Raw genomic sequence first — 25,250 nt, 5'->3', positions numbered from 1 at the left:
TCTCCCCCGAACAACCCTATCACAAGGCTTTTATTGCAATGATGACGTCAAATCACATGATAAGTATATCAATCAGTTCTCCCTTCTATGTCCTTCTATGGCTAAGAACAACAACAACATGTTCCAGATGTTTCCACTCAGCCCAGCACTCAGAGACAACAGTGTGTGTGGTGTGTATATCTATTCGTGTCTATTGTGTGTGTATGTGAACGTGCGTGTTTTACATAACTCTGTATGTGCATGTTTGTGTAAGCCTGCAAGTGAATGCAGGAGGCCCAACTGGACCGTCTAGCTCGAGAGGTGCTTTCGCCAGATGATAGAGTATTGTATCTAGAATTCTATTGTAGCAGATTTACTAAATGATAAGTGATACATGATAATATTGATGATAAACTGATGCAGACTAATGAAGTAATAATGAAACAATAACAGTGCTTTATGAATGATATATATTGACCGTAAAATAAGATGTCTTCCCCAATACTGGATACACTGTGCTTTTTCAGCATTCAAAGATTGATGACACCGTGTCAGAGCACTGGCTATGAATTTCAGAAGGATCAGGCCTTAACTTAACAGAAAAGTTAGCAATAGTTCTTTTCTTATTACAGCTACATCCACGTCTGTCGTGCCTAGGCTGCTCACTAGGGCTGGGTATCATCACTGATTTCTATAATCCATTTGATTCCGGTTTTCAAAGTCCCGATTCGATTCAACTTAGCCTCAGACAGTCAGAAATATTATAATTCTGATCATTTATCAGTACTGACTGATGGGTTTAGATTTTGTTATTGTCATTTGTATTAAGAAATATGTACTCATATATGCTTAGAAGTATATAATCATTTGTAGATTGAAAGAATGTCTCATCCTAGGATGTCTGTAACAACTGTGTAGCATGAAGAGGGGAGTGCGTTCACTCCTCTACAGAGTGTTCTGGCATAGAGTACACACCTCCTAGGAGAGGTCGTATCTTCTCTTGCTGATATATGGTATAGCAAACAATCGTATATCTGTGTGAGTGTAAGAGCCTTTTGTTTAGAGGGACCGCTAGACTCCTGGCACCAGCTATGGGGAGTCTTCACAGGGTCACATGTTGACCTCACACAGATCACACACACACACACACACACACACACACACACACACACACACACACACACACACACACACACACAGGTAAAGGTGAATTGGAAGGACAATTTTTTCAAACAAGATTTTTGCAACACTAAACGGACCCCCCTTTCCGCTTGTGCTAGATAGATGAAGTGCATCTTTAAAAATCCCATTTGAGTTGTACAACACAAATCTCACTTCAAAATTGTGAAAAACACACCAGAACTCAAAATATAAGAACCTGACAACATGGTGTAATAAGAGGACAACACTAATTAGGTAACTTGGCTCCTCCCCCTGACATGAACAGTAATTGTCAGGGCTAACTTTATTAACAGGACAAAGGCCATACACATACACAAACATGTATTTTGTGTGTATTAAAAGGGCAACAGGTGAATAAAAGGAACAAATTGAGTGCATTTTACAAAAACAGGATTGTTTTGTTAACAGAAATGAAAATAACTGGCAATATAAAATTATATGTCCTCTTAGATCAGATGCACTAAAACAGTGTCAACAAAATGAATTTACCAATCTTCTAATAGTAAAATTCGAAAATAAATAAATGAGAAACCAAAACATACAAAATATCTTTTGTAACTCCTCCAAGAAGTACTTTGGAGTTACGTAGACTCCTCTACATAGGATTTTCTTTTTTCTTCAACGACACGCCCCGATTCCTCACAAAATCTCTGATGTTTTGAATAGAACGACCAGCCAGAGCAGGATCTTCTGCAGTTTTGCATTGCTGGCATTCGATAATAGTGGCCAGTTTTCCTTTTTTGATATGTTCGCCAAAATACTTCATTATTGCAGCAACCTCCGTGGGAGACCAAGGATGCTTTTTGACCCTCCTTGCATTTTCCAGAGAAGCTAGAAGCAGAAAAAAATAAATGTAAACAAACTACTTTTTAAACAATTTTTAAATTAAAGGGGACGTATTATGCTCAATTGTGTGAGTTGACATGGTTGTAGGATGCAAAAATATAATGGCGATAATCGGCTTCCTTCAAATAAGCCGAAGAATTGAGTTCTGCACACACTAGTTTTACAGCCCTGCTAAGAACAGTTAGTGTTTAGTCTACACAGCCCAAAGACGGCCTTTGCATTGTCCACGAGGACAGGTGCTGAGGCTGTGATTATGCTGGATTGTGCAAAATACACTACCTGGGACCTAAAAGAGCTCCTTTTTTAGTTGTTGAAAACCTACACTTAAGGAGTCGGGAGGCAATTCATAACCAAATATACATACAAAAGCAACAAAAAAAAGTGGGTTTTGCATAATATGTCCCCTTTAAGGTGAATTTGTTGTAACAGTGTTTCTTTGGTATAAATCCTGTAATGCTGACTGTTTAAATACTTATTACAATGGATGAATACATTTATTTAAATGTAAAATTCTGAAAGGTAGCCCACATTAAGTCAGAATTCCAATAAATAGCTATGGCAAATCACTATGGATGGAGAGCATTTTATTCCACACACCGTTATACAACAAAAAACATGTATAGCATGATATTGTAATAATTTGAAATGTATAACATATACTCAAACATTTCATATATAACTGTCTGACTCAAATGTTTATTTAAAAACAAGGGTGGACCCTGCCTGACCATGAGGTGGGCCTTCAGGTTTTTTCAGTGAACATAATTTTCTTCAAGACGTTCAGGTTACAGCCCACAATTAGCCAAACCAGCCCAAATTTTCCAATATTATCCAGATTCTGCCTATGGGAATAAGATGATGTTCAGAGTATGGAGATAATGTAGAAGCCCAATGGTTGAGGAATCCTCAAAATTAAAAACCCAAATCATAATATGTTCTCATTGCTTTGTTTATTAATTGTTTTGGTGCATTGCTGTTTTGAAAATGATAAGTATTTAAATGTATTACAGATTAAAACAGGCATAGGGAAAGTAATTTAAACATTTATCCCATTACTTAATACAAGGTATTGTTCCACATTGAATGTGATTTATGTTTTACCTTACCAAGTAGGTTAATATAATTGTCTAACCAAGTTGTAGAATTATGGTACGGTCCCTGGCAGAAAGATGAGCATAGTCACCATACTGGCTTGGGTGGTGTGGATAACTGGGTTCAAAAATGCATGAAGTTTACATTTGTGCTTAAGTGACTTTTGTATGCATGTCACCATTTACCAGATTGTTTATTTGTTTTCTTCTTACTGCTTGGCTTCATCTCCTTGTTTAGTATTCTGTTGGGTTCAATGACCTTATCCGCTCCATTTTTACTTTGTGCTGAAAAACAAAACAAAACAGTAAGCATATATTTGTTGTATTAAATCTCTTATAATGTAATGTCAAATGCTCCTGAATGTGGTCAAGCAACTAATGGACCTTGAAATCTTGAATATGGTTTCTAAGATAAATCCAGAGTCGCAACTATGACTTTTAGTTTAAGGTGACACATGTGAATGTGGAATATGGCTAGAGCTATTACAGCTGATATTAAAAGATACAAGGCTGAATTTTTCTCCAAACAAGATTCCGGTGTAGTGATGGGATTTCCGGCTCTTTTTAGAGATCCGGCTCTCTCGGCTCGGCTCACTAAAAAGAGCCGGCTCTTTCGGCTCCCGAACCGGCTCTTCAGGTTATTTTGTTGCTTTCATTCATTTATTATTAACAACAATATAAAATTATGCACAAAATGAATTACTAATGTTTAAAAACGTGTTTTCTATGTATATATGTTCATTATATAAATCTGCTTTTATTTATTCACTCCACATAAAATTTAAAAAATAAATTATAAAATACAAAAACCTACCATTTACAATTTAACTTTTAAAATTTAAACTTTAAATTTAAAAATACCAAGTGCCCAGTGCTCAGCTCAGTGGGTAGACACACTGGCAGCTTCACTTATATCACACTTAATTCACTGTGTTTTATCTTCCCATCGCACTGATGAGTGGACAGTTTTCAGGTGCCCGTGCACCGGCTCTATATGATATCCTTTTCTTGCAGACTCTACACTCTGCCTATGTATTGTCAGTAAAATTTAAATGGTTCTAGATTTTGCTTCTTTTCTTGGTGTCACTCATTTTCTTTACTCCACCTTTCTAATGTGACGACATTGTCTCTTGTTGTTGCTCCCGGCTCTCTTTCTCTCTCTCTCCCTGCTGCTCTTTTCGTGTGCTACTGCTGTTGCGAGTGTAACTACCGCCCCTAGCTCCTCCCTCTGCTCAGAGGCGGGAGGGGTGCAAACGCAAGGCTCTGTTTGCGCCCCTCCCGTCTCTACTCAGCGCAAACACAAGGCTGACGTGCAGCGAAAAAAGGGAGAGAGAGGGCAAGAGAAAGTAAAAAAAAAAAATCCACGGCTCCCAATAAGGAGCCGGCTCGCATCGTTCACTTCAAAGAACCAGCTCTAAGAGCCATTTCGTTCGCGAACGACCCATCACTACTCCGGTGACTGGTCAACTTTCCACTCACCACTGATTTACTGTAGAAAGAGGATGAGAGCGTAGAGGGAATACTTCAGAAGCGCAAACCAGGTAAATAAAGAGTAGTAGATCAGCCCTCCACACACCAACTATTTTCATCTCTCTTGATTAATCTCATCTCCTTCTGTCTCCTGCAGGGCAGCTTCCTTTCTAACATCCTTCAACAAACCTTCCTCACTGTCCCTTGTTTGCACATGCCCAACACAACCTCAACCTGGCCAATGTAGAACAATGTAGACATTTTTTCCAACATGTGCAGTCCCAATGATATTGTTCTTCCTAATCCTATCCATTCTCTCCACCCTCAAAAAGAATCCCAGCATCTTTGCTTTCCCCAAACTCACCTCCAAGAACTGCAATCTATTAAGAACTCTGCTGCCCCCTTACTCTACTGCACTCACTCTAGAGACTATATCACCACATCCTAAAAAGAACATTACTGGCTGCACACTGACTATAGTATTGAGTGCAAACTCCTAATCAACTTTTAAGCCTTCAACAACCTCGCCCCCGCCACCCTGAGGGATTGTCTTTACTGTCACTCTCCCACAACACTGCTAACACTAACCTCCTTACCCCCATCATCAAAATCATAAATCTGAGGGTACAATCCTTTGCCACTGCTAATTGCACCCTCTGGAACTTCCTCTGCTCATTAGATTCTCTCTAGAACTTTAAATCACAGCTCAAAATCACCTGTTCAAACTAGCATTTCCTACCTGACCATCCTCCAAAACTGACCTTTCTATTCTGTTGAGCTGGTCTTTAGAAAGATCCTTGACTTTCTTTAAATTACCATTTGGACAAAGGTAACAATCACTGGAAAAATGATAGTAATGAATTATCTTTTTTTTTTTTTTTACATAAAGATAGCAAAGATAGCAAAAGTGTCTAGGAAGTAGTTACAAAGGTAAAAGCTTCAATAAATGATGACAAACACATACCTGGAGGTTCCTTGACAACTTTCTTCATCATTCTAGTATCTATAGAATCTGTAATAAAGTCTATTAGTCATGTGATTTCATAAATTTAACAAAGTTGAGACTAATCACATTGTACTTACCAATCTGTGGATATACAAGATTTCCTTCATTGACCTCACGCTCCGCTCCGACCTCCTCACGCTCCGCTCCGACCTCCTCACGCTCCGCTCCGACCTCCTCACGCTCCGCTCCGACCTCCTCACGCGCCGCTCCGACCTCCTCACGCGCCGCTCCGACCTCCTCACGCGCCGCTCCGACCTCCTCACGCTCCGCTCCGACCTCACTTTCTTCACTTGAATCTGTCAACTGTAGGTTATCTAACAAAATAAAAGATTGTCTTAATGAATTATAAGGTTATAGTGCAGGAAACGTGTATAATTCTTAACCTTAACACCACTTTACCTTCGATTTCAATCTCTTCAAGTGTTTTGCCTTGAAGCCTTTTGAGAGACCCTTTCTCCATGGCAATCAGTAGTTTGGATATTTTGGCAAGCTGGGTAGTAGCCTCTGGAAGTCTATAATATTCGCGATGAACACGAATATCATGACCTAGGAAGTTGGCAACTTGGTCTAACTCGTGATTCTTGAGGTTTAAGATCTGAGACAAAGTTGCGACATGTTTGCGCAACTTCGTTGAACGTAGGTGTTCAGGGTTTTCAGCCCCACATTCAGTCGCATAAATCCTCAAACAGTCCTGTCCTCTGTAGGGAGTCAGACAATGAGGTCTGGCAAACAGGAATATGTTTTCTGCCAGAACACCACAGTCTTGTCTTTTCTCTGTCAGCCGTGTTATGGCATTCACCATGTCTGGTGAAAGTAGCACTGCAACCTTGCGTCCTCGTTTACCCCTCAATTCTACACGACTGAAGTGTTGACAAAGGTAAAGTTCAAATTTTGTCAGTCCAATTGCAACATCCTTGTGCAGGGTACTAGTGTCTCTCTCCTGGAAGCCATTCAGTGTCATCTTTGAAATTTCTCCCCCTCTTCTCCTGTTAAATAGTATTACATTTGCCATGGTAGCTTTACAAAGTTCACTGTATGATTTTGGTGAACTATGCTCTTCCAAGTCCTTCAGTGCTTGTTCTGTAGTCTTCTCCAGATGTCTATGAAGACGCTGAACATCTTCTGTGAAAGGAAGTGTGGAAGGCTTGTTGAAGTGCCGCTCGTTTAGTGTGGTTAATGCAGTATGGGAGATGAGTTCTGACCACTTTGTAGCATAAAGGGTTTTGAAACTCTGGGTTGACTTTATCAGTGCACTGTCTTCTGCCATCAGTGCTCTGCAATGTATAATATCACAGACTTTCTGCAGTGAGTGTCCCAACTTTAAAGCAAGGCTTGGAGTCGAGTAGCAGTTCTTTTCTTCATCATACCCACACACCTTCTTAACAGCTTTGATAACCACATTGAAATTTGCAGGTCTTACAGCATCCTCAAAAGTGTGTATTGAGCATTCTTTCCGAAGTGTGAGCAGAAGTCTTCCACATTCTCGGAGTGTCTGGCGAATGTAGTCAAATTTGGTGGGATCTTTCCCATGTTTGTTAAAGAATGATTGAGCAAGCTGAAGAATAGAGAAGTCACTTCGCACAGTAGAAGTTATTTCATCATCTTTCATGACAGCTAATATCTTCCAAACACCGGGGGAAACTTGCTGACACAGAGCTGACTCACTCATACAGGCCAGGGACAAGACCTTTTTTCGTCCCCCCTCTGAATTGGCCTCCACTGGTTTTGAAGAACATTTACGAACATGTCTCCAAAGATCTCTTTTAAGATATAATGCCTCGCAATAAATGCAGTGAATATAGTCTTTTCCTTTGTAGGGTTTTTTTGATGTGCGTCTGGTTTTTAATGATCCAATCCCACTTGCGATGACCTCCGAGTTATGTCTGTGGTTTCCTTTGTTTCGCAGCTTAGAAAGCATTTTCAAACGGTCTTTGGACTTCTTGGGAAGACTTAAAACTCGAGCAACATCTGCATGTGATTTCTCATGAGTTTTTAAATGACGTGTAAACTTTGTCTGTAGTTTTCCACAAATGTAGCAGTATGTTTTGTTTCTTAGTGAGGAGGATGTTTTTAAGGAATCTTCAGCCGTAGTATTAGAGTCATCAACAATGCCTTCAGCATCAGACTTTTCTGCTGTGGCAATAACCCCTGATACGTCGAGCTGTCTTGTGCCAATTCCATCTTCAGATATTGATTCGGCATCTTCTGAAATTCTTTGTCCTACTCTCTCTAAAAAACTTTCTAGGCGAGGTCTTTTCGTTTTGCAAGCAGATTGACTGCTGGAGATCTCAGAGTTCTGTACTTGTTTGCAACTTATATTTAAAGGCTCTGATTTGTTGTCCCATGAGCTGTCTGAGTCAGCTATAGAATCTGGCACATATTCCTCTTCTGATGAAGCCCCCTCACTTGAACTATCTTCACTAAAGACCTAATAACAATCAAAAACACAAAGTAAGACTTTGTTTACCTTACATATTTTACTGAGAAGAATTCTGCAAAAACACTTACCTCTGGAAGAGGTTCAGTGAGGTTCACCTTGTGGCTAACATAACATCTTTTGTGCCAGGACTGGTAGCAAACTAGACAGAGAAAAATTAAGTTAATAAAAGAAAGGTAGTTAAAGCCGCTTTCCCCAATTTAAAAAAACAGGCTAGATGGAAGCATAAACACAGTCAAGAAGGCTCCCCCCTCCCATTGGATATTATCCATAGGCCACACCCCCTGGTGTGCTTTGCTGCTAAACAGGCCAGTGCATAGTGTGGTGGAGCCATGTTAATGTAGAATTTAAGGAGTCAGGAAAGACTGTTCTATCGTTTTTCTGGACTGAGCCATGTTATTGGCTGATGGTTTTAGACAAATGCAACAGAACCACTTCATTTTTTTTTCTTTAATCTCCAAACAACATTTGTAGCTATGCTTTGTTAAAATGTTGTTATGAACATGAAAAAAAAATATGTTAAGCTAACTTGTTTTTGCAAATTGGGTATAGCAGCTTTAATAATGACATGGTAAGTAAATATGTAAAAAGTGCAGATGTAAAAGGTTCATTATGAACATATATCATATTTACTTATGGATTAGTTTGTATAGTGTTCCTTATGGATCATATTTAAGATATTCTAATGTACCCAACCTTCCATAATTAAATAATTACCTTCACATCTCACACCACTCCATTTCAGAGGCGAAAAAGGTCCTCCACATGCAAAACATTTTTCTAAACTTGACATTTCGTCAGGGACTAGATCATGATCGCAGTCCTGTTTGGTAAAAAAAAACAAAAAAAAAACAGTGTAATCAAAAACAAAATTCATACTTTTGTGATGTAAAATATCACAACCAAATAGTTGTTTTGGTTCCTCTTTAAAAAGGAGTTAAGGACGGAAGAAAAAAAAAAAACAGGTTCAAGTGTTACTAAAACTATTAAATCAATTTTTGTAACTTTTGCAATGCAAAATTTAAAGGGAAAAATACCTGCTGTATATAGATCAATTTTCAAAACAATTTGTTCTTCTAGGTTTTATATTATGGTATATATTACAAAACCACAATGAAAAGAAAATTCATTGTGGACCCACAACACCCAAAAAAGATTAGACTTACAATTTGTTCTTTCTGAAATGAGAAGATGTGTCCAAAGTTTTGACTGGGAGTGTAAAAAAGTATAATTAAATCATGAAGTCATGAATCCATCAAGACATAACGGATGGCCTTTACACAACAATGTTACATAAATGTGCTTAGCATTAACAGGAAAGAGTTTAGCGATTGTTTCGGTTGTATTTACATGCTCCTTCCTATAGTAAGCTTCATTCTTGCTCCTTGATCAGCTGAAATTCAAATATGCGATCTAACTACATCAGAGTTCATTTCAACCAAGCCGAGAACTACGTCTTTATGCAAACCAGATTTAGGGTTGGGGTTTCATACTTCTTGTTTCAAATCTCAGTCCTCCTAATGCGTGCATCTTACTTGGTCAAGATAACCAAGGACCCACATACCTCAATACTGCCTAATAACTAGCACCTCAGTCTACAACTAAAACAATCTGACACTGAAACTCCAATTTACCTTTGTTGCGTCGTTAGGAGAGGAACTGGCTGCATTCTCATCCACAGCCTGAGATGCCACCATGTTGGATTTCTAAAGAAGAAGCGTGAATAATGAATGGCAGTCTTTGGGTCTAGCCAAGATGAATACAGTCCTCCTAATGTCTGGACCTGTCCAGTTGAGTATTACACAGGACCCGTGTGTGTATGCACAATTGCCAGAGTAACTCTCATTGATCTGAATTCATTTCTAAACTCAGTCCTCCTAATGTCTGGACCTGTCCAGTTGAGTATTACACAGGACCCGTGTGTGTATGCATACTTTTCAGTATAGTGTTACGTTTCGGTGTTGTCAGTGTGTTGTTTTTGGCGTGACTGTTATGTGTTTCTTGTTTTACTTTGAAAGTCTGTGTTATCTTAGTCTTTTCAGTTTACGTTTCCCTGTCTCGTCAGTTCTGAGTTGCCCCAGCTGTGTTTCCCTCTTGTTGTCCATTTTCCTGATTGCTCCCTCTAGGTATTTAAACCCTGTGTTTCAGTGTGTCATGGTCGCGATCTCCCCCGTGTTGTAAATAGTTTGGTGTGTTTGTTGTAAATAAATAGTCTGTTGTACATAGTTGTAAATGGGTTTTGTCAATACTTTCGTTTTGAGACACTTCCGTTTGGGATTTTGGTGGTGAGCTTTAGTGGGGGGTTTTTTGTGTGTTTTTCTTTCTTTATTTTTACTTTTTTCCTGCGTTGCACTCCGGTTGCCTAGGCCGGGGTGTAACATATGGGGGCTCGTCCGGGATTGCCTTCGCTGGGGGGTCCGGGGACCGCCCCAGCCTTTGTCGTCGCTGGAGGGTCCGTGGGACCGCTCCAGCCTTCATCCGCCTTCGCTGGAGGGTCCGAGGGACCGCTCCAGCCTTCGTCGTCTGCTGGAGGGTCAGTGGGACCGCTCCAGCCTTCATCATCTTCGTCTGCCTTCGCTTCAGCTGTCCGTCTCCGCTGGAGGGTCCGAGGGACCGCTCCAGCCTTCATCCGCCTTCGCTGGAGGGTCCGAGGGACCGCTCCAGCCTTCGTCGTCTGCTGGAGGGTCAGTGGGACCGCTCCAGCCTTCAGCTTCGTCTGCCTTCGCTGAGGGGAGGGTCCGTGGGACCGCCCCACCCTTTGTCGTCACTGGAGGGTCCGTGGGACCGCTCCAGCCTTCATCCGCCTTCGCTGGAGGGTCCGTGGGACCGCTCCAGCCTTCGTCGTCTGCTGGAGGGTCAGTGGGACCGCTCCAGCCTTCATCAGCTTCGTCTGCCTTCGCTGAGGGGAGGGTCCGTGGGACCGCCCCAGCCTTTGTCGTCACTGGAGGGTCCGTGGGACCGCTCCAGCCTTCATCCGCCTTCGCTGGAGGGTCCGTGGGACCGCTCCAGCCTTCGTCGTCTGCTGGAGGGTCAGTGGGACCGCTCCAGCCTTCATCGGCTTCGTCTGTCTGGATCAAACTTTTCACTTGGTGTTAAATGTTTGATTTTTGGGTGGGGGGAACTGTTACGTTTCGGTGTTGTCAGTGTGTTGTTTTTGGCGTGACTGTTATGTGTTTCTTGTTTTACTTTGAAAGTCTGTGTTATCTTAGTCTTTTCAGTTTACGTTTCCCTGTCTCGTCAGTTCTGAGTTGCCCCAGCTGTGTTTCCCTCTTGTTGTCCATTTTCCTGATTGCTCCCTCTAGGTATTTAAACCCTGTGTTTCAGTGTGTCATGGTCGCGATCTCCCCCGTGTTGTAAATAGTTTGGTGTGTTTGTTGTAAATAAATAGTCTGTTGTACATAGTTGTAAATGGGTTTTGTCAATACTTTCGTTTTGAGACACTTCCGTTTGGGATTTTGGTGGTGAGCTTTAGTGGGGGGTTTTTTGTGTGTTTTTCTTTCTTTATTTTTACTTTTTTCCTGCGTTGCACTCCGGTTGCCTAGGCCGGGGTGTAACAATAGCCTTTATTCATTTAATACTATTTATACTTATACTGTACTATTTACATTATACCTTGCTTCTCCATGGCCAATTGGAATCACCATAGTTATAGGTGATTTCTTCTCCTGGACCAATATCTTTGATTGCAAACAAACAGAGATGGGGCCTTCCATCCACTCTGGTAACTGTCATTTTACTGTTTGGATTCACATTATCGTCATTTACAAGTCTGCCAAGTGAGCCGTCCTCTCTGGTAGCATCAAGTATACAAAAAGTATACAATAACAATTACACTCTGTAAAGAAAGTCATTAAGTATATTAGGTTGTAGAACGTCTGAATAACATTTTAATATTCAATTCAAAATATTATTTGAATATTATAATTTGTAAACCTCATGTATTTTATCCTTTATCAAAGCAGTTACATACCATAACTGTTTTCCATTGAACTTGAAATCAAATATGAAAACATTGAGTGCATCATGGTAAAGTTTCATTCGGTTTTCTTGTTCCTCTTTAGTTATGATTTGTCCTCTGTACTCAAAAAGAAAATCTCCCTTTTGAAATGACCGACAGCTGAACACACCGCGACCTAAAGACACACATCAAAAACAAATTGGGCAATAAACTATAAACCATTTAATTAAAATCCTTCTTGTTTTTAAATATGTTTTTTATTTGATTATATTGTATTATTTATTTTGGAACATGTAACATGTTCATAATTCCTTGGGGAAAGACAAGGAAAAAATAGAAATATAATAATAATAATAATAAAACAAGTATAATTATATTCGTGATTATTAATTTTCTCATGCATGGTATGCTACAAAAAAACTACAAAAAACATAAAAATTTCTATTTTGAGAAGCTGACTGCATTCTTTGGAATCAACTCACCTTTAAATGAATCAATATACCTCACATCAAATCCTGCCTTGTCTTCACCTAAGGAGCAGTAATACCTAGCATCTTGTATGGGATTTATTTTAGCTCTCCGTGGCCTTGTTGCCGCCATCCCCTGCAAAGATCAGGTATTAATGACTTTAGAAATAACACATTATACTACAAAATGTATGTAGACATAGAAATAAACAGATCGAAAAATCTATTTATGTTGGGGAGAGCTCCCCTAAAGGTTCCAAATATCTGTGTTTCCCAACAGTTCCTCCTATCTTGTATCACTGTGTGTCAGAGGCTGCATGCCCTACCTGTGGAAGTTCTGTTTCGTATATTTTATTTGGTCTAAGGTTACTGCAAATCTTAATGAGTTAATTTTCATATCCACATTTCCTTAACCTTTTATATTTCTTAAAGTTATAAATTAAAATAATGATTTAGTATGGTTGAACAATAAGCATATTTGTCCTACAGTTTTTGTTTCATTTGTAAAATATTTTCTGAAAACAGATCTCACTAGTTTTAAAACCACAAGTTTTGTGATGCTAAAACCAAAATTAATCAAACCAACAGCAACAGAATGTCAAACTTTTGCTACTAGCATGCTGGCTAGCTAAACTGTCAAAAATTAGATGCTTTGGTGTATCCGAACGTAATATAATAACCTATATTACTTTGCTTTATTGGATGAATTTATATAAACATCATGTGTAAGGGAATTTGTATGGTTCTCACCTGATCTTCCACGAAAGCAGTAAGATAAAAGCTGTCTCATTAAATCCTCATGTCGTGCACCTGAACTCTTTAGTGTCCTCTTCTTCTTCTTCTGCTCTTTAAATGTTCATGGTGGTTGGCAACCAGCGTAGATGTACATTAGCGCCCCCATAGTGCTGAGGAGTGGATATCATTGGCCAAGAACAGTGGATTAACACTGGGATTCTTGCAAATAGAATGCTATGATGTAATAGAGTTAAATTGCTCTAGTGCATTCTGACATAACTCACTTGGAATATGTAGACTTAATAATACTGTATAAAATGTAATTTTTCCAAAAGACTGATATTTATGCTTCTAAATTTTTAAAGAATGAAACAAAAGTAGTAAATGGGGATGATGAGCTTTAGTAACAACTTCAAAGTTATTTGGCTAAAAGAGTTTTAAAATTCAAATAATTAACTTGGACCAAAAAGGCATATTATTGCTACAATGAGATTGGTGAATAAAAATAGATTAGACCACAGATATTTAAGTATTGCAGCAATACAATTAATTTTCATGACCTTAAGTGTTTTTGTGATGCTTTCTTTTTCTTTTTAAATAGTAAAAACTCATGACATAATTAGGACAAAGTTTATAATGAAATAGAAAAATCTTTATTATTGTGGCTGGTCTGGGATGCTGCTGCAGGTGAGATGGACTCACCTGCATTGTATCTACAATCTGTTACAGCAACCGTATAATTATTGTAATTGTTGGACAGCGCGAGGGAACGACCGGCTCAGGTGAGCCACAGGCTGGTGCGCTAGCGGGATGGGGGTGCCGCTGGAAGCGTGGGCGGTCCCTGGAACCACCTCGTCACCAGCGCCGCTAGATCTACAGGCGAACGCCCAGGTAGTCACTTCCCCGTGGCTGGGCTGGGGCGCTGATGCTCCAGGCCTATTCCCTCGCTTGCTCATGGAGGGGGGGGGGGGGGGAGGTGGCTCCTTGGTCTTAGTCGGGGGAAGAGGGTATGTGGCGGGGCGTGTTCTGCGATGCCGCTGCATGTGAGATGGACCCACCTGCACGGCATCTATAATCACACCACGCTGGCTTAAAACTTGTGCTCTGCTTGTGGTGTTGTTTGTGGTGATGTGTACGGCAGACACAAACATACCTTCCCACCCTCATACACACAACCACAAACACTCGGCCCTCACCCAACGTGGACACAGACATAAATGGACACTGTACACACAATCACACTCCCCAAACATTCTCTACATCCCAGGTCCAGGTATTCTTGCCCCGGAGGGGGAACTCATACCCAGACCCAGATGTTGCCCTCCTCCCTGAGGTGGAAATCAAGCAGACCGTCCCCGGCTCCGCAGTGGCAGGGGGCCGCTGCAACCCAGGCCTCGATCAGATGGCCAATTCCACCTTCAGGCCCCCCCGCCCGGACGGCTGGCAGAGAGTGGGGCTCTGTGAAGACCCCATGCCTCCCTCCGCTCGCTCATATGTAGTGTTGCTGCGTGCTGTTCTAAAGTGCATTTAAAACACGGGAGGAGATGTCATCTGTTCTTTTGATATTCATCAGAACCCTGGCTGCAGCATTTTGGATCAGCTGAAGACTTTTAGTTGCATTATGTGGACTTCCTGATAGTTAAGAGTTATAGTAATGCAGCCTTGAAGTAACAAAGGCATCAACTAGTTTTTCAGCATCACTCCTGGATGGGATGTTTCTAATTTTAGCAATATTACGGAGGTGGAAGGAGGAGACCCTAGAAACCTCTTTCATGTCAGATCTAAATGACATGTCTTTGTCAAAAAATAACACAGAGGTTCTTTGCTTTATTAATGGAGGCTAATTTAATGCCATCCAGATGAAGGGACTGACCAAGTAATTTGTTTTTCTGAGCTTCTGGTCCAAAGACAACTTCTGTCTTGTCGGAATTCAAAAGGAGGAAGTTTGAAGACATCCAGGTTTTTATGTCTTCCAAGCATGCCCGTAATCTTTATAACTGATTAGGTTCATCAGGATTTAGGTGTGCATAGCTATGGAAATTTATCCCATGCTGTCTAATGATTTTACCAATAGGGAACATATATATAGTAAAAAGGATCAGTCCAAGTACAGAACCCTGTGGTGTACGCCACAAGTAACCATAGAGGTTGAAGAGGATTTATCATTTACGTAAACAAACCTTGAGTCTGTTGGACAAGTAAGATTTAAACCAGCCTAGTGCTGTTCCTTTGATCCCTGCAACATTTTCAAACCTTTCTATGAGAATATTGTGATTGAATGTGTCAAAAACAGCACTGAGGTCCAGTAGAACCAGAATGGTCACCAGTCCATTATCTGAGGCCATGAGAATATCATTAGTAACTTTCACCAGAGCTGTTTCAGTGCTATGATGAGCTCTAAAGCCAGATTGAAACTCTTCAAACAGGTCGTTATTGTTTAAGTGCTAACACACCTGATTGGCAACTATTACCTCAAGAATTTTAGATATGAAGGGAAGATTAGATATAGGTCTATAGTTCATTAAGTTGTCTTGATTAAAAGAGGGTTTCTTAAATAGAGGTTTAATTACAGCAACCTTAAAATCCTATGGTACGCATCCATTTTCTAAAAATAAATTCATTATATCCAAAACTGGAGCAACAATTAAAGGAAATACCGCTTTAAATAGTTTGGTTCGGGATTAGGTCTAACATGCAGGTATGTATGTAGACCATGTCTACATACCTAAATGTCATAGTTCAGCTGTGTGCAGGCAGGAACGAGGAAAAGGACCCAAAATGCAGACTCTCGGAAGACTGGAGTGAAACTCAAAAACGGCAGCTTTATTGCTGGTTGGAAAATAAGAGACAATACAAAACTAATCCACGGGGAGACACACAGCACAGGATTAGTGCCGTTTACGACGCGACAGGGAGCACAGAAAATACAGGGCTAAAATACACAGGGCATAATGAGGGGAATGAGAGGCAGGAGGTGAACACTGGTGGGAGACATCAGGGCTAACGAGACCAAGGAAGCAAAACTGAAAACACTGACATGAGACAAAGGCTGTATCCCAATTCAGGGTCTGCAGCCTTAAAGTACGCAGCCTCAACGATCCTCAAAGGCTGCGTACTCAAAGACCGCTAAGGCCGGAAGTAAGAGGCTTGTGAAATGGGACGGTCTAGCCTCCATCGCGCTGCCCAGGTTGCCTAGCAACCATAACACCAATCGCTGGAAACGTTTCATACAGTTTTGTTTGACAGAAATGAAAGAGAACATATTTTGTTTGTGTGTTTGTTTCTACACGAGCTTTGTGTGATTTAATAAGTATCTGAGGCTGAGACCACAGGACTGTAAAACATGATTGTTGGCCTTCATATTTGTACTGCAGTCATTTAAGATTAGCTAGTAAATAACAATTAGCTAATGTTGTTCATGAGACTAAAGTCAGTGTAAATATGATATGGCCAATATTATAGTTATTATATTAATCATCATAAGCCATTACAGCAGTGAGTTTGAACTCTCAAATCAAATCACTTCTACAGCACATGTGAGTGAAATTCATGTGAGTGAACTCTGTGTCAAATACTGATTTTCAGTAAAGATTCAAGTTGCAGTTATTTATATGTCCTATGACCTTAAACCTTCACTCAAAGACAAGTATCTTTGACAGTGTATATACAGATGTATCATATATAAGAGACAAATATTGTCCGTTTGATATGTTGGCATTACTAAATTTGGCTCAATGCTTACATATATGTGTAAAAAGAAAATGTACGAGCTGTGATAACTGTTTCTGATAAACAAAGAGTAGACTGATATATTAAATATTCCTTTATTGGGTGAGAAAATCAGACCATGTCATAACTGCTTTAGGTCATACAGAATAGATATCAGAGCCTTAAACAGGCTGACTTCTGCTAAATGGGTCAAACTGGACAGAAAGTAAACAAACACATAACATCCTTATAGAATATGATGTAACACTATAGATCAACTTACCTCAGAATATATAAAGCATATAAACAATTACAGCAATATGATGCAACAAACACAGCAGTGCTACTAATCCAAAATACTCAAAGCTTCATAGAAGTGAAACAAACATTTATTTTGAGGTCCATTTTGCTGCTGATACATACTTTAGGTTTCTGAATATTAAACTTGTTGCTGCCTTTCGTAGTGTGTAACTTGAAGGCCCTGAGTACTTTCTCCCACACTGAAAACACTGGAATGATAACATTATTTGAACATTACCTAATAAGACTGATTCAGGACAGACAATTAGTTATTTTAAACTTTTCTAGCAGTCCTTCATAAACAGGGAACAGTCTGTCTATTCTCTCCATCTGTCAGCTGCTGCTGGCTCTTCCTCCTCCTCTTCCTCACACACTGCTGAGTTTGTCCTGGTGGATCATCAGGGCTGCAAAGCCTCACAGATGGTGTGCAGCAGTGGATCCCTCAGTCTGTCGTCACTCTGGACACTTGCAGTTGTCACACATGGAAATCAAATGTGTGATAAGCTGCAGGATTCAAACACAAGTGTAACTTATAAATACATGTTCATACTTTTATTCCACAATCAGAGAGAAAGAAACAGAGAGAGTGCAGGACAGACAGACAGGTGACAGTCTCAGGTGTATACACTGCTACAAAACAGCACAAGAGAAGGAGGATTTAGTGTTTGTGTTATTACGAGTGCTAAACAAGAAGAGTTCCCAGATGGTGCAGTGGACACATGTGTGACTCCGGTGATTAAAGCATCTTTCTTTCAGCTTAACGAGTGAACCGTCAGCTCGTTCAAACACACGTTAAAGTCCGTTTGGCTCGACACCACCGAGCAGAGGCAGCAATATAACATAGCTAACATTAACAGTGCAGTGAATCCTGCTTGTGCCGTGATATTCAGGACTGCAAACCGAGCAGCATCACTGACTTTCAGCTTGTTGTGTTTGTGGATATATGACTGACTTTAATTTTCCATACAATCATCACATTCTCTGTAAGATTAAGGTCAACTATTGTATTATTATATTTTAAAGGCTTTAAAACCAAGTAAACGCTAAAAGTACAAACATCGCTAATGTCATAACTTTGCCGACATGTGGCCAACAGTAATGTTTTAATGTTCCTCATTATTAAACATTTGCACATAAATAAGTGACATAATATTCAGTACTTACGTTTAACAGTTTACTCTTCGGCCGCTCCGCTTCTGCCGTCTGCAGCAAAATTGTCCACAGTGACTGCCGCGCTATGAATTGTGGGATATGTTGGGCCACGAAGTCTACATCACCACAGCCTTAAAATTCAGGGAAATGAAGGACGCATTTCAGGGCCGCATTTCGAGCAGCCTTTGAATTGGGACAGCCTTCGGCGCGCCGCTGTGACGTAATCGGCCTTAAAATGCAGCCTTTAAGGCTGCAGACCCTGAATTGGGATACAGCCAAAGACCTTGAAAGTAAAGCAGGAAACACAAAATCACAGAGACAGACTCAGAGACATGGCTTCACACAGGGATTTGACAGAGAACACAGACAGGGGAGAGCAACAGGGGCTGTATCCCAATTCAGGGTCTGCAGCCTTAAAGGCCGCATTTTAAGTTTCAATTCAAAGGCTGCTCGAAATGTGGCCCACAAATGCGTCCTTCATTTCCCTGAATTTGAAGGATGTGGCTGTGTAGACTTCATGGCCCAACATATCCCAGAATGCATAGCGCGGCGTTGGGTGTGGATAATTTTGCCGAAAAAAAACAGCGGAAGCGGGGCGGCCAAAGAGTAAACTTGGAAAAGTAAGTACTGAATATTAATTCACTTATTTATGTACAAATGTTTAATAACGAAGAACATTAAAACATTACTGTTGGCCACATGTTGGCAAAGTTATGTGACATTAGTGATGTTTGTACTTTCAGCGTTTACTTTGTTTTAAAGCCTTTACTTTAAAATATACGCCGTTCAATAGTCGACCTTAATCTTACAGAGAATGTGATGTTTTTATGGATAATTAAAGTCAGTCATATATCCACAAACACAACAAGCTGAAAGTCAGTGATGCTGCTCGGTTTGCAGTCCTGAATATCACGGCACAAGGAGGATTCACTGCACTGTTAATGTTAGCTATGTTATATTGCTGCCTCTGTTCGGTGGTGTCGAGCCAAACGGACTTTAACGTGTGTTTGAACGTTTGTTTCACTCGTTAAGCTGAAAGAAAGAAGCTTTAATCACAGGAGTCACACATGTGTCCACTGTACCATCTGGGAACTCTTCTTGTTTAGCACTCGGAATAACACAAACACTAAATCCTCCTTCTCTTTTGCTGTTTTGTAGCAGTGTGTACACCTGAGACTGTCACCTGTCTGTCTGTCCTGCACTCTCTCTCTTTTTCTTTCTCTCTGATTGTGGAATAAAAGTATGAACATGTATTTATAAGTTACACTTGTGTTTGAATCCTGCAGCTTATCACACATTTGATTTCCATGTGTGACAACTGCAAGTGTCCAGAGTGAGGACAAACTGAGGAACCCACTGCTGCACATCATCTGTGAGGCTTTGCACCCCTGATGATCCACCAGGACAAACTCAGCAGTGTGTGAGGAAGAGGAGGAGGAAGAGCCAGCAGCAGCTGACAGATGGAGAGAATAGACAGACTGTTCCCTCTGTGTGAAGGACGCTAGAAAAGGTTAAAAGAACTCATTGTCTGTCCTTAATCAGTCTGATTAGGTCATGTTCAAATAATGTTGTCATTCCAGTGTTTTTAGTGTGGGAGAAAGTACTCAGGGCCTTCAAGGGAAACACTATGAAAGGCAGGAACAAGTTTAATATTCACAAACCTAAAGTATGTATCAGCAGCAGAATGGACCTCAAAATAAATGTCCATGTTTGTTTCAGTTCTAGGAAGCTTTGAGTATTTTGCATTAGTAGTACTGCTGTGTTTGTTGGATCATATTGCTGTAATTATTTCTATGCTTTATATATTCTGAGGTAAGTTGATCTATAGTGTTCCATCATATTCTATAAATATGTTATGTGTTTGTATACTTTGTGCCCAGTTTGACCCATTTAGCAGAAGTCAGCCTGTTTAAGGCTCTGATATCTATTCTGTAGGACTTAAAGCAGTTATGACATGACATGGTCTGATTTCCTCACTCAATAAAGGAATATTTAATATATCAGTCTACTCTTCATTCTATCACAAACGGTTATCACAGCTCGTACATTTTATTTTTACACATATATGTCAGCATTGAGCCAAATTTAGTAATACCAACATATTAAAAGAACAACATTTGTCTCTTATATATAATACATCGATATATACACTGTCAAAGATACTTGTCTTTGAGTGAAGATTTAAGGTGATGGGAAATATAAATAACTGCAACTTGAATCTTTACTGAAGCTCAGTATTTGACACAGAGTTCAAGTTCACTGCTGTAATAACAAGTAATGATTAATATAATAATAACTTTAATATTGGCCATATTATATTTTCATTGCCATTGCCACTTTAGTTTCATGAACAACATTAGTTAATTGTTAATTACTAACTAATTTTAAAATGACTGTTCAGTACAGAAATGAAGCCCAACAATCATGTTTTACAGTCCCGTGGTCTCAGCCTCAGATACTTATCACATCAAAGCTCATAGAAAAACAAGACATGAACAAAAACAAATGAATTTTCTCCTTTATTTCTGTCAAACAATACTGTATGAAACTGTTAGCAGAGCTGCTCTGGGCCACGTCATGGCATAATATTTTTGAGGGAGAATAAAAAGTCAACACACATATCTTATTTCTAACTGTATTTACTTAGTATAACTGTGAATAATTACACAAAACCTTAGTGTTTCATATAAAAGCAAAGCTTCATATGTCTTCTTTCCAACAAGGTAAAGCAGGCTTTTATTACAATTAAGTTCAACATACAGTGGTTCATTTGGTGTGGTCATTTTGGAACATTTACCAGTTATCTAACCCACATGTGAATTGGAAGGACTGTGTAAGAATTGGCGGGACAACTACACACAAGCCTCATTATTATTCACACATGTGTGAATATTCATGAGGTCCTGCTATTACACACGCTACCACCAGGGACACTCTTGGTGATACACAGATTTAACACAAAATCAAGTTTATATGTATTAAACCGACATCTTGATTTTTTTGTTTTTTTAGGGTTAGTGGACCAATAGAAACCACTCTACGTTGTTAGATTTCAGTCAAAATTAGCAGGACACCGCCTCTGTCCTGTTAATTCAAAATGTCCTTCTAGTGTGGTGTGTATTCAGACGAAATGTCCAGCTAATACATGTTTACCAACGCACACACACACACACACACACACACGTGTGTTTTCATGATATATCAGTACCTATGACAAAAATGTGACAAATGGGAACGTGCCTTTCCGAAGGTCCTAGAGGCATGGGAATCACAAAAAATTTGACCCATGCTTCCAGGAACACGCCCATCTGTTGAGATTTTGGCTAGGGTTAAATTTTGGTCAAACCTGAATTTACTGCTACTTATGAGGACACTGTCAGGTTTATGTGACTTATGAGTACCATAAGGTCACACACTGATATTTCATGTTTAGGTGAATTGTGAAGCCCATGGATACACACATAATTTTCAAGTATACATGACTTATAAGGACCAGGTAAGGGTAGGGTCTGTATTTTCAGCTTGGCTCCTTTTGAGATTACAATATAATAGGCATGGATGCACAATAGTAATGCTCACCAGTCGGGTAACTTCTGACAGAAATATCAGACATTCATGTGTTAATACAACACAGTAAATCTGAGCTGTATAGAGACTTAAAAAGAGACATAGCTCAAAAATGTGGTCAGTCTACTTTTTAAGTCTTAATATTGTATTGCATTAATTTTGCAGTGAATGTTTATGTGAATAAAAACATGGAACATTTTCTGCCTTTCTTATTTTTTAATTACAAAATGCACCCATAATAAAAACAGATTTATGGGTATAAACAATGCAATGCAGAGACCTGTAATACTGAAATAACTGTGAGTGACCTGCAATACTGAAATAACTGAGAGTAACAAACTATCTCCCTTGAGTATTAACTTATGATGGCAAAAACCAGGAGAAAGGACTGAGTAACTTAGTCATTACTAACCCAACAGACAAAGTCAAAAATTTAAAAAAAATAAAAATGAAAATCAAGTTAATTTTAACTGATGCAGCATTCCTGAACCTGCATTTTGTAATTTTATTTATTCATCTTTCTTTTCAATGCTATGATCCTGTTGTGGATGTAATACTTTATGGCAACCCAGTCTCTGCCTTTCAGAGCTGCCGGCTCTGCTTGGATGCAGGAGTCACATTCCTTTTTGCCAGGTACTTTGCAGCTTGTTATGAAATGAAGTAAGTGCCGCTCAACAGCCTTTACTTCATCATCTGTCCACTTGCACCTTGCCTTCCCAGCTGTCATAAATGGAAACAAAAAATATATATCTTAATGCGAATGTAAGATAAGAGAGAAAATATTCTAGTTTCTAATGTGAATACAAAATGTTCTTAAACCTTGCTTTCTACTGGAGCACTTTAAAGGAGCAATAAGCACAATTCATCATACTTAGGTTGAAGGAATTAAAAATGGCTATGTGAATAATTAGAGGTGTAATTTCATCTGGAGTACAGCATGAAGTCACAATCCCTCTCTCTGTGTTGATCTCCAGCCATAGACTTTGGTTTGGTTTACAGGCAGTGCAAAACAGCACACCTAGCAGTGAAAAGATATTGCTTAATGCTCCTTCAAGGATGCTTGGGATGAACCATTTGAAGTGCTGTGTTCTGCTGGGAATCAAAGAAGATGAAACGGATTATGATAAAAGCTCTTAATAGTGTCATGCCTGAAAAGAATAAACATGTCCATTGATAACAAGTATATTCACTTAAAACATTTTGTATATGGGTACCTTTACCCTTTCCTGGTGCAGTGTTGCTGATGTTTTTGCTGTCCAGGGTGGTTGAGGCAGAAGCGCCCTCCATATTGTCCAGGGTGGTTGAGGCAGAAGCGCCCTCCATATTGTCCAGGGTGGTTGAGGCAGAAGCGCCCTCCATATTGTCCAGGGAAGCTGAGTAAAGTGTGTGGCTTTGGTTCCCAGAATTCTTGGTCCTTGAGCCTTTGAAAAGTAACAGTGAAATATGAGAATTAATGAATTTTTTGTTTGCATTGTAGGCAAAGTCAGCATTGGGCAGTGTGTAATTTTACATTTGATATGAATATTTTACATGTGAACATAATCTACTAATAATACTCATCAATACTCAGGCATCTCCCTAGAAACACATTACTTGCATGCACTACCTCTCAACTTGTGTGCCTAATCTCACAGAAGTGGACCTCCTAATCCTTATATTTAATATTTGCCTTTGTATTGCTTATTTATGCATTTTGCCAGACTTCAATGTATCCAGATCTTTTAGTACCATATTAATGAATGGTGTCTACCATTCTGTCTAATTTATATACTGCTGTCCCTTAAGCCCATCTAACATGACATGAACCTATTAACTGTCTCCAGTCTCATAACTTAAAGATATTATCACACACTGGGCAAGTCAAGATACCTTTGTGTTGTTGAGGGTCAGTGATGGTTTCTCCACTGGAATCATCATCACTTGTAACTGCTTCATCTTGTTGGGGAAAAATAATCAAGACAAAATATTTATATTAGAATCTGCTGAACATTCACAAATGTTATATTCAAAGATAACTATGTTTCAAAAAAAAAGAAAGAAAAAGAATTCACCATCAGGATTGATCACGATGTCATCCAGCCCTTTCCCCTGCAGGTCAGACAGTTTTCCTTTCTCCATTGCAATCAACAGTTTGCTGACTTTTGCAAGCTGCAGGGTACTCTCTGGAAGCCGGTAGAATTCTCGATGGACACGGATGTCGTGTCCGAGAAAGGTGGCAAGTTGATCCATTTCATTTTCTTTTAGATTTAGTACTGTGGACAAAGTGGCAACTTGTTTCCGCAATCTTGTTGAGGTAAGGGCCTCTGGGTACTTTGCACCACATTTATTTGCATACTTGCGAAAGCAGTCAGAGCCTCTGTAATGGGAAAGGACACCTGGGCATGCAAACAAGTACACATTCTCTGTGTGGACTTGACACTCACTTCTGGCTTTTGCGAGGAGCTCCATTGCAGTGATCATGTCAGGTGTGAGAAGCACAGGTACCATTCTTGATCTTTTACCACGAATCTCAACTCTGTCAAAGTGCTTTGCAAGTTTCCTTTCAAACTCAGTTAGGCCGATCATAATGTCAGGATTCAACTCTGTGCGATTCCGGGATGTAAAAACCTGGAGCTCCATTTTTGAAACTTCTCCTTGCCCTTTTCTGTTAAATAGCACTACCTGCGTCAAAGTCACTTGAGCAAGATTTCCGAAGGTTGTGCTGTTGGGTTTTTCCTCAAGGTCCTTCATGTACATTGCGGACTTAGTAGCAAGAAACTTATGCAGCAGTGACACATCCTGTGTAAATGGCAAAATCTGTGGTTTATTCCATTTGGCTTGTTGAAGTGTGCCCAATGCAGCAGCTGAAATGGACTCTGACCACTTTTTTTCATACAGAGTGGCAAACTGCTTGGCTGACTCTGCAACATCATAGCGATTTGCAATGATGGCTTTACACTGCACAATGCTTGCAACTTTAGCCAAACTGTGTCCCAATTTCAAAGCCAAGGATGGGGTTTTATATGAGTTGCTCTCCTGCTCATAACCAGCAACAGCTCTGACTGCTTGTATGACATGGGGAAAGTTAGTAGGCATAACAAGGTCTTCTGTGCTCTTCAAAGGTGTCATAGCTCTGGCGGTTATCAATAACCTTGCGATCTCTCTCATTTTTTGGCGTATGTAATCATTCCTTTTCTCATTTGGTTTTCTGCCATTGTACAGTGACTCGCCAAGGCTAAGAATGTCTCTTTCACTCGTTACTACAAAGGAAATGTCATCCTGATTCATTTCACAAGCAATCTTCCATACAGCTTCATGAACTTGATCAGGTTTTGGTAATTGCAGATGCATCCGTCTTTGCCCAGAGGGAGCT

The 25,250-nt window shown here is 39.8% G+C and overlaps 2 protein-coding genes across 5 annotated transcripts; both read right to left on the bottom strand.

The window, feature by feature from the left end:
* Positions 1-1,396: 1,396 nt before the first annotated feature.
* LOC113008524 (uncharacterized) lies at positions 1,397-10,196 on the bottom strand. Of its 2 annotated transcripts, XM_080290605.1 has the most exons (9): positions 9,646-10,196; positions 8,729-8,834; positions 8,083-8,153; positions 5,974-8,002; positions 5,830-5,888; positions 5,652-5,766; positions 5,533-5,580; positions 3,285-3,383; positions 1,397-1,992 (listed from the first exon to the last, which is right to left on the bottom strand). In XM_080290605.1, the coding sequence occupies exons 1-9, from the start codon at positions 9,706-9,708 to the stop codon at positions 1,757-1,759; spliced, it is 2,826 nt and encodes a 941-aa protein (XP_080146731.1). In that variant the 5' UTR covers positions 9,709-10,196; the 3' UTR covers positions 1,397-1,756. The 2 variants fall into 2 exon arrangements, with proteins under 2 accessions (XP_080146731.1, XP_080146729.1); XM_080290603.1 differs by having other exon boundaries at positions 5,652-5,888.
* A 10,842-nt stretch (positions 10,197-21,038) lies between these two features.
* Positions 21,039-25,099, bottom strand: LOC145421068 (uncharacterized). Of its 3 annotated transcripts, none has more exons than XR_013902339.1 (4): positions 23,950-25,099; positions 23,768-23,833; positions 22,718-23,319; positions 21,039-22,618 (listed from the first exon to the last, which is right to left on the bottom strand). XR_013902339.1 is itself a non-coding variant. In XM_080290823.1 (4 exons), the coding sequence occupies exons 1-4, from the start codon at positions 25,043-25,045 to the stop codon at positions 22,404-22,406; spliced, it is 1,584 nt and encodes a 527-aa protein (XP_080146949.1). In that variant the 5' UTR covers positions 25,046-25,099; the 3' UTR covers positions 21,039-22,403. The 3 variants fall into 3 exon arrangements, 2 of the variants coding, with proteins under 2 accessions (XP_080146949.1, XP_080146950.1); XM_080290823.1 differs by having other exon boundaries at positions 23,113-23,319; XM_080290824.1 differs by having other exon boundaries at positions 23,119-23,319.
* Positions 25,100-25,250: the final 151 nt, after the last annotated feature.

Source organism: Astatotilapia calliptera, chromosome 16, assembly GCF_964374335.1.
Source record: "Astatotilapia calliptera chromosome 16, fAstCal68.1, whole genome shotgun sequence".
NCBI lineage: Eukaryota > Metazoa > Chordata > Actinopteri > Cichliformes > Cichlidae > Astatotilapia > Astatotilapia calliptera.
This window is presented reverse-complemented; position numbering and strand designations above follow the sequence as displayed.